General features: G+C 48.8%; 1 protein-coding gene across 5 annotated transcripts; it reads right to left on the bottom strand.

Moving 5' to 3' along the window:
• Positions 1-258: 258 nt before the first annotated feature.
• Positions 259-7,876, bottom strand: LOC101074425 (sarcalumenin-like). Of its 5 annotated transcripts, none has more exons than XM_029850692.1 (9): positions 7,729-7,876; positions 4,613-5,133; positions 4,261-4,492; positions 3,433-3,519; positions 2,819-2,914; positions 2,153-2,269; positions 1,808-2,041; positions 1,392-1,741; positions 259-1,294 (listed from the first exon to the last, which is right to left on the bottom strand). In XM_029850692.1, exons 1-9 carry the CDS (start codon positions 7,784-7,786, stop codon positions 788-790), a joined length of 2,202 nt encoding a protein of 733 aa, XP_029706552.1. In that variant the 5' UTR covers positions 7,787-7,876; the 3' UTR covers positions 259-787. The 5 variants fall into 5 exon arrangements, with proteins under 5 accessions (XP_029706552.1, XP_029706553.1, XP_029706551.1 ...); XM_029850693.1 differs by having other exon boundaries at positions 4,261-4,390; XM_029850691.1 differs by having other exon boundaries at positions 4,261-4,696; positions 4,751-5,133.
• Positions 7,877-7,972: the final 96 nt, after the last annotated feature.

The following is a 7,972-nucleotide window of genomic DNA, read 5'->3' as shown; positions in this document are numbered from 1 at the left end:
TAATACAGAATTTGGGTGCACTGATCTTGAATAAAAGCGCCACCTGGTGGTTAGTTTGAGTAAAAAGATATTTAAAAGCTTTAATTCTTACCACCGCCACGGGCTTTCATCATCAAACCTTATATATATATATAAATTACTATAAAATGTGGAGAAATTACCATCTTGATATTGGTTGATACAGTTTATTCTCTATTTCCACTTTTCCTAGTTTTATTTTATTTGTTAGTTTAAAAAAAGACTACCAATGGACTCAACAATGTGGATGTGTTGTTTACTCAAAAGAAACCTCTCAAAAACACAATCGCTGACAGACTAAAGGAAAGGGTGAAACAAACAAAGAAACAATAAATAAAGGAAATGCCCATGTGTGACTCTTTCAGGTCTGACCTACCGACAGGCAACAGGGTAACTGTACAGCACTGAATCGCTGCTAAATAACAACTTTACACTCTTCTTTACTACTGTCATCCCATCGCTAACCTGTGCCAGAATTATAAACACCTTTCTGGAAGGGGAAGAACACAGCACAGCAGATATGTTTCCCAGGATGCGTCGATATGTTTTTCTTTCGTGCAAATATTCCAATTATTTTGGCTCTTTGACTGAGGCATCGCGGGGTCATCAAGCAGAACGGGATGTTTCAGGAAAGCTCTTAACCAATGAGAAGAAAATCATTTTGGAGCAACTTTGTGTTGGTCAATATTTCTTTGTCCTTTTTGAGTCTCCAAATAGTAAGAATGCAGCTGCGGGGGCTGCTTTTACCTCCGGTCCCCTCTGCACCATCTCACTGCCGCCTCCATCGATTTTTGGGTTTCTCCTCACAACCAGGACCCTCGCATGTCCCAGGCTGTGGCGGCGGGTTCACGGGCGCGGCCTTCGCCTTCGCCGGGGCCGGTGTGTCTGTGGCCCCGCTGACACTGCTCAGCAGACCTGGGAGCTCGTGTGAGACCGCTCTTTCGATCTTGTCTAGCAAACAGCCTCCTGTCCAGCTGCAGTGGTGGGAGAGCTGCTTGAATCCTGAAATAGGGTTGATGCCGAAGAAGTCCTGGTAGGCCTCCTTGTCAGGCAGGTCGAACTTGCTGACGTTGGTTTTGGCCAGGATGGATTTGAAGATGTAGTACTTGTCCGGGTCCCCGACGATGTCTTTGAGCACCTCGTGCGGATCGCCGAACCAGCCGAGCTTCTCCTGGTAGGTCTGAAGGTAGCGGTCCACCAGCAGGGCGTGGATGCGCACCCGAATGCCGTGCTGTCTTATGAAAGCAATCTTGTTTTCTATTTGATTCTCAATCACCTGGAGGGAAGAGGAAGACTTGACTTCATCAGTTTCCCCCATAAAATGCCGCTTACAGAGGTAAATCTGTGTGTGTGTGTGTGTGTGTGTCTCATACCTGGTTGAGGTCCTCCATCAGCGACATCTCTTCCTTCACGAAGAGCTCTCGGCTGGTGCCTGAGGCATAGTCCTGCGGCCAGAAGGAGCTGACGTACACCCGGGGAGGTTCTGTGGCATTGATCAGGGGCGCCATGCTCCAGAAGAGGGCCCCGTAGACCCTCATCAGGTCCTGAGTGGAAAGACTGTCCGCCTTGTTCAGAATGAGGCGAATCTGGGACTCGCGTCCCTTCATCTGCCTGAAGAGCATCTCCAGCTCGCCGCCCACGTCCAGCTTAGTGGGGTCGAAAACCAGGAAGATCATGTCGGCCCGGTCAATGAACCACTGGCACACCTCGCTGTAGGGGTAACCTGGGGGAGAGGTTCTGCAGTTAATCCCCAGCTACACCAGGACACACGCGCCAGACAGTTCGTCACCTCTCTCCTGCTGCTTGCGGTTCTCAATGATGCCCGGCGTGTCGACAAAAGTCACCCTCTCCAGCAGCTTGTGGGGCATCTCGATGCCCACCAGTCGCTCCAGGAAACCTTGACCAAACCTCTCCAGCGGTGAAAAGGACCGGGAACTGTCCGAGGCCATCACGATGCCTTCTACGGACCGGGACTTCTCGCCGTGCATTATGACCGTGTACTCAGAGGTGGTGGGCTCAGCGCCTGTTTAATCCAATAGTAATACTATAATGTGCTAATAATGCCAAAGAACCACATGCACTTTGGTATTAGAACAGGATGTTGTGTGCGCTTGTAAGCAGAACAGGTTTTTACCTGTGTAAAGTTGCTGTGAGGTTCCATCCAGTCCCAGCAGGTAGTTAATCATGGAGGATTTACCAACACTCCACGGGCCCAAAAACAAAACCATGGGCTTGGAGGTGATTTCCCCATCTGCACAAGTTGGGAAAGATAGTCAAAATCTCTTAAAATAGATTGTAGTTGCTGGGTTCCAAACACACTGAGCAGTACGGCAACGTCTTTAAAGCGAACAACTCGGTGCACTGCCACTCCTCGCCACCAGGTGTCCGGGGACACCAGACCCAGGTCTGCAGGTCTTCCCACTTTAGTGGTCAGCGTAAATCATTCTTCCAGGCTAAAAGCTCCCTGGAACAAATTTGTGGGAGGTCTGTCCCACGATTATCCTTTAATCTTTAACAGACAGAGTCTTTCTTGTGCTTCTCTGACCGCCTGGTTTGAAGATTCTCCACTTCTGGCTCTTATTCCTTTTTCTTAATTAAGACCTTGTTTACTGTTTGTGCAACTATTTCTTCCCCCAGCGCACTCTTTGCTCTATGATGTGTGTATGTGCGTGTAGAAAAGAGAGAGAGAGGCTAACTTCAGCACACAGAAAAAGCTTAAATACTAATAATCAGAACGCATTTTAACGTGAAGGTGTCACACAGGTTTGGTTCTTGTGTGAGCACATTTGGGCTGTTTTACCTGTGACTTCATGCTGCCTGAGCTCGTTGTACTTGAAGGCCTGCTCCACTGGCCTGATGGCTGTGTGGTAGATGTTCAAAAGCTTCTTTATGGCAGCTGGACAGAGAGGCAGAGGCACAGTTACGATGGCACACTTTAGGACGGCGGCTTCGGGGTAAATTCAATTCAATCTTTATTTAAATGGCAAACGGCCTCGCGGGGTTTATTTTTAACCCGACCGAGGTGATCAAGAGAGCAGATCTGCTCTGTAAACATCCGTTTTACTCAAGAGAACAGAGGTGCTTTTAGGATGAGGAGGGCTGTGCGCTAGGTCCATCTCCTAGTTCAACACACACACACACACACACACACACACACACACACACACACACACACACAGCCTCAGGACCTTCACATCATGAAGCAATTTGCTGAATAATTCCAGCTCCAAAACTTCCTTTCAGTCACACGCAAACACAGCTGCTTTTCTTTCCCGTTGACAGCGCGGTTGTAAACAATCCGCAGGCTTTTTTTTTTTCTTTGCGTGTGAAGGAACAGACGAAGAGATGCAGAGATGCTCATCAGTCGTGTCTCCTGAAGCGGCGCAAGCGTGTTCGCCGGTGCTGCTTCCTCACCTGTGAACTCCGCTGAAGGCTCAGCTGCAGACAGCCGCAGCGTGTCCTCGATGTGGGAGCGGTCCCTGCGCACCGGGCCGGCGGCTTCTGATAGGCAGAGTCAAACGTTTAAACATCTCTTAAGATCCGCCATCCTCGTATAAGCTAATGTGCCGCTTCAGCCACACAAACGCTGCGTCCCGTCAGTTCTCTATGCTAAAATGTGCCGTTATAGAGAGAAAACAGTCGAAATGGATTTGAAATGTTGCTATTTGTCCACGTTTGGATGCATTTGACACGCACAGTTTCATTTTAAACAGCCATATGATTAACATGATGAACCTTAGCTTCAACCTGATGGCTCTCTCCACTATTTTGGCCAATAAGTGGCAGCACAACATGAAAAATGTCCATTAAGATTAATCATTCTTTCACATACAAACGATCCTAAATAAAAGACGTCGAGTGGTCGAAGGTTGGATTATCCATCGGTCTATTCTGGTCGTCTGCTTGCTATAGTTGGGCTTTTTCTGCAGGTTGAACCTAATTCCAAATGAAAGTGTCCATTCAGAGGTGAATCCACGTAATATGGGCATGAATCCGCTCCTATGGGATGTGCATGAACCCATTTCTAGTTACCTGATGGTTCCGGTAAACAGTGTAATATGAGGTATTGCTGGATCTCTCCTCAGTACTCTGAGTTTTCTTTGACATGTTCACCTGTTAACCTTTCATAAAATGGAAAGTGGACCCAGTCAGAACCTCTTCTGGCTCCTCCCCTCCTCAATCTCACATCTCTGGAGGTGAACGGACCCACTGAAAAACAAGAAGGTGAGTTTTTTACTCTACCTCTGGGGGGCGACTGTTTGGGTTCCTCCACTTTAACATCATCCACAGACACCTCTGGTTCCGTTTCGGGCTCTGGTTTTTGTGTCTCCCCTGGTCTTGGTTCTATTATCTTCTCTGGCTCTGCTTGGAGCTCTGGTTCTGGTTCTTGTGTCACTTCTGGCTCTGGTTGGAGGTCTGGTTCTTGGGTCTCCTCTGGTTCTGGTTCTATTATCTCCGCTGGCTCTGGTTTGAGCTCTGGTTCTGGTTCTTGTGTCACTTCTGGCTCTGGTTGGAGCTCTGCTTCTTCGGTCTCCTCTGGTTCTGGTTCTTGTGTCACTTCTGGCTCTGGTTGGAGCTCTGCTTCTTCGGTCTCCTCTGGTTCTGGTTCTTGTGTCACTTCTGGCTCTGGTTGGAGCTCTGCTTCTTCGGTCTCCTCTGGTTCTGGTTCTTGTGTCACTTCTGGCTCTGGTTGGAGCTCTGCTTCTTCGGTCTCCTCTGGTTCTTGTGTCACTTCTGGCTCTGGTTGGAGCTCTGCTTCTTGGGTCTCCTCTGGCTCTGGTTTGGACTCTTGGACTGAGATGACACCATCTTCCTCTGGTTCTTCTCGAGCACCTTCAGCAGCAGGTTCCTCCTCTCCAGCCTCTTCTTCCTCTCCCTCCTTCTTCAGCTCTTCCCCCCTGCTGTCCTCCTCCAGACGGCCCGTATCCTCCCCCTCCTTTCCTGGGCTGCAGGGCTGGCACACGCTCCTCTCTGGGCCCGGTGTGTCGTTGGAGGAGCTCTGGCTGCCGTGGCCCTCGGCGCCGTCGCATCCACAGGAGAACAGCTTCTCTTCTGGCTGCTGGAGCTGCAGATGCAGCAGGGGCTCCTCGTCGGTGCTGGACCCTGTGAGGACGTCTGAGCGAAGAAAACACACACAGACAGTTGGATTTACTGAGAACTCCATCAATTAGAGAAGGCACAACGATGGAGCCATTTTTTTTCCAACAGCTGCTGGAATTTCAATATGGATTCAAGAGAATCAGCTGAACCTTGGGACTTCCTCTGTATTACGCAACATATGTCCGTTATATTAGATACTCTTCATTAAAGACGGTGAGGACAAGGCCGTGACCTCCATGTAAATATAACCGCCTGTGAGGCTTTAAGAGTTCGGAATGCACAATGGTGCTGGGGAGGCGATCAGATGGCTAAAGGCATGTCCGCAGGTCATGTTACAAGCTGGGGTTAGCATGTAGGAGAAAGATTAATATCTGTAGGCAGCTGTCACTGGCTTTACGTGCTGGTGGGGCCCATGGACCGCTGCCACACCGAGGAGAATATGCTAATGCTGGGGAGAAATAGAACAAACACCACAATTTAATGATCATTCTTAAACAGCTACAGTTGTATCCTGACCAGCCAACATTGGAGCCCAATTGTGGTCGTTTCTAGTGCATCCAGGCAGCTGTGGAAAAACCTGGGTGAGGGGTGATAGTTCAAAACTGGGGCCTTGCAAGCAGCTCGGGATGATCCGCCTACTTCAGACCAGCGACATTTACCGCGACGGTGTCCAGAAACCGCCACAAGGGGGAGACAGAGGCCCGAGATCGCGGGTTTCAGGTAACGTTGAACTCTGACTAAAAATCCCATAATTCTGATGAAAATGGCATGTGAAATGTAAAATGAGGTGAAATAGTTTAAGATTCCTGAGAATTGTAGCTTTCTCTCACTTACAACTCTTCATTTGAGGCCATTTCCTTGACAAATGTAAGAAAAAAGAAAACCCCAAATAAAACCCCCATACACACTACTTGCCTGCTATAATATTTCTACCCCAAAGTTCTGCAGCAGTACCTCGTGCACTTTCCTTTTTCGGCACTGTAAGCCATCCTCCTCTTCATACATCCTGAATAACCAAACGATTTTGTTCTCATGATGCAGTTTGTCACCTCTGGCACCTGAATGGAAGCGTTCTTATTTTTAAGCTCCACTCAAATTTGTAAAAGCGTAATTTGTAAAATGTCCGTCACTCTTGCTGAGCATGATATTTTGTTCTTCACACCCTGCATGTGCCAGGTGAAATGGTGAGGCCAGCTTAACTGGTTCCTAAAGGGGTCTGCAATCGAGGCTGACTTTTTATGGGTTTTTAGAATCTTTTTTGTCTACAAATGTCAAAACGAGATGTTATGGTGGGCTACGTTACGGCCTCACCGCAGGATAGTGGAAAAAGAAAGTCGTCTCTTCTGCTCTGGAACTTTTGCCAACTGAGAGGAGCAAGAAGCTCCAATATTAGCAGAACTTTAGAGCCAAAACAGTCCAACAGCTCACTAAAATGCACATTATGGCCTCGGCAGAGGTCATGGGGACGGAATGAGACAACTGCTGCATGATTCCCTTTTGAGATGGAAATAGTCCCACCACGCTGAGTCAGAGGGTAAAAAATGGGGGTGGATAATCCACTCCTGGTTTCTCCTCTCTGGGATCATCAGGCTGGCCTGCAAACCGGCTGCAGTTCTGCTGAGACCGGCACCAACGGGCTGTGCCTCAGTGATGAGGAACAATGTCCGTTATGGCACCAGTGCTCTCTTCCTACAGTCTGTCCTCAAATGTAACCCATAAAGCATGACTGATTAATCTCAACCGTTGATAAGGGAGCTACAAACCCGCTGGCATCCGTTTACTGCCCCCTAGTGGCCTGGCAGGTGTAGAGAAACGTGATTCCTCTGTGTGCACATTTCCGTTACTCAGTATCTTGGTTGGTGTGATCAGCACGCGGTGAAAACAACAGTGGTTGATGCTGTGGAGTTCAAATGAGAGGTGCAAACGTCCTGGTGAAGCTAAAGACCCCGAACCTTCTGTGACCTGGATGAACGAGAACCTGCGTGAAAGACTGCGGTGAACGTGGGTCTGCATTTGGCTGGCAGAGCCGGAGCTACAAATGCTCTTCTCCCTCAATCCGATTTCCATTCGCTTTCCAGCTGTTTATAGCCGGGACACCCCCCCCCCCCCTCACGAGGACCCTGCTGACTGAACAGATTAGCAGCTCTGTGGACAGAGACGAGCAGCCGCGTTCGTGTCTGAGAGCGATAGAGAGATTTATACGAGTGAAGCCTTTTGGGGAGTAGTCTCTCACGGCTTTGAGTGACACCTGACATTTGACTATGAGGACCTGCAGAGGACAGAATTAAACCAGCGCAAGGACAGACAAGGGTAACAACAACTTCAGCGTTCACAAGGCCCCCACAGTGCAGTGGAAACTATCCAAGGTGCTATTAGGATGTAAACCTCCTCAAGTAATTCCATCTTACTTCAGACATGATGGCACTTTAATGTCCAGTCTCTGAATATATGACCACATATGCTCAACATCTACCCAATATGCACCCTTACGTATTATACTAATCTGGATCAATACTAAACATGTCAGCCCTAAACCCCAGATCACAGAGTAGAGAAAAAGCAAATGAAACTGGAATGTTTGGAACAAACCATCGCGGTCTTCCAGCTTACCTGCGGTGGACAGAGCCAGCACAGAGAAGAAGCAGCACGCCGACAGCAGAGACTTCATTTTGGCTGCCAGGGGCCTTCCACTCACCCGCAGCAGCTATATATACCCGGCGCACGGACTGAAGGTGAAAGGGCACGTGGGTGACGCTCAGCAACTGCACCCAGATCAGCCATCGTGTGTCAGACCAGCTGCCTGCCCCAATCACGAGTGGTGTAGATCCGTGGAAGCAGGAATAAACTGGCTGAG

Source organism: Takifugu rubripes, chromosome 17, assembly GCF_901000725.2.
Source record: "Takifugu rubripes chromosome 17, fTakRub1.2, whole genome shotgun sequence".
Taxonomy (NCBI): Eukaryota; Metazoa; Chordata; class Actinopteri; order Tetraodontiformes; family Tetraodontidae; genus Takifugu; species Takifugu rubripes.
Note: the sequence above shows the minus strand (reverse complement) of the source record. Positions and strands in the feature narration are given on the sequence as shown.

Excerpts from the sequence above, each read along its gene's own strand:
- LOC101074425 (XM_011612527.2), bottom strand. The coding sequence starts at position 7,786 with ATGAAGTCTCTGCTGTCGGCGTGCTGCTTCTTCTCTGTGCTGGCTCTG. Across the intron at positions 3,520-4,260 it reads CAAACAGTCGCCCCCCAGAG|AAGCCGCCGGCCCGGTGCGC; the intron begins GTAGAGTAAAAA and ends TCTGCCTATCAG. Across the intron at positions 2,915-3,432 it reads GCCTTCAGCGGAGTTCACAG|CTGCCATAAAGAAGCTTTTG; the intron begins GTGAGGAAGCAG and ends CTCTCTGTCCAG.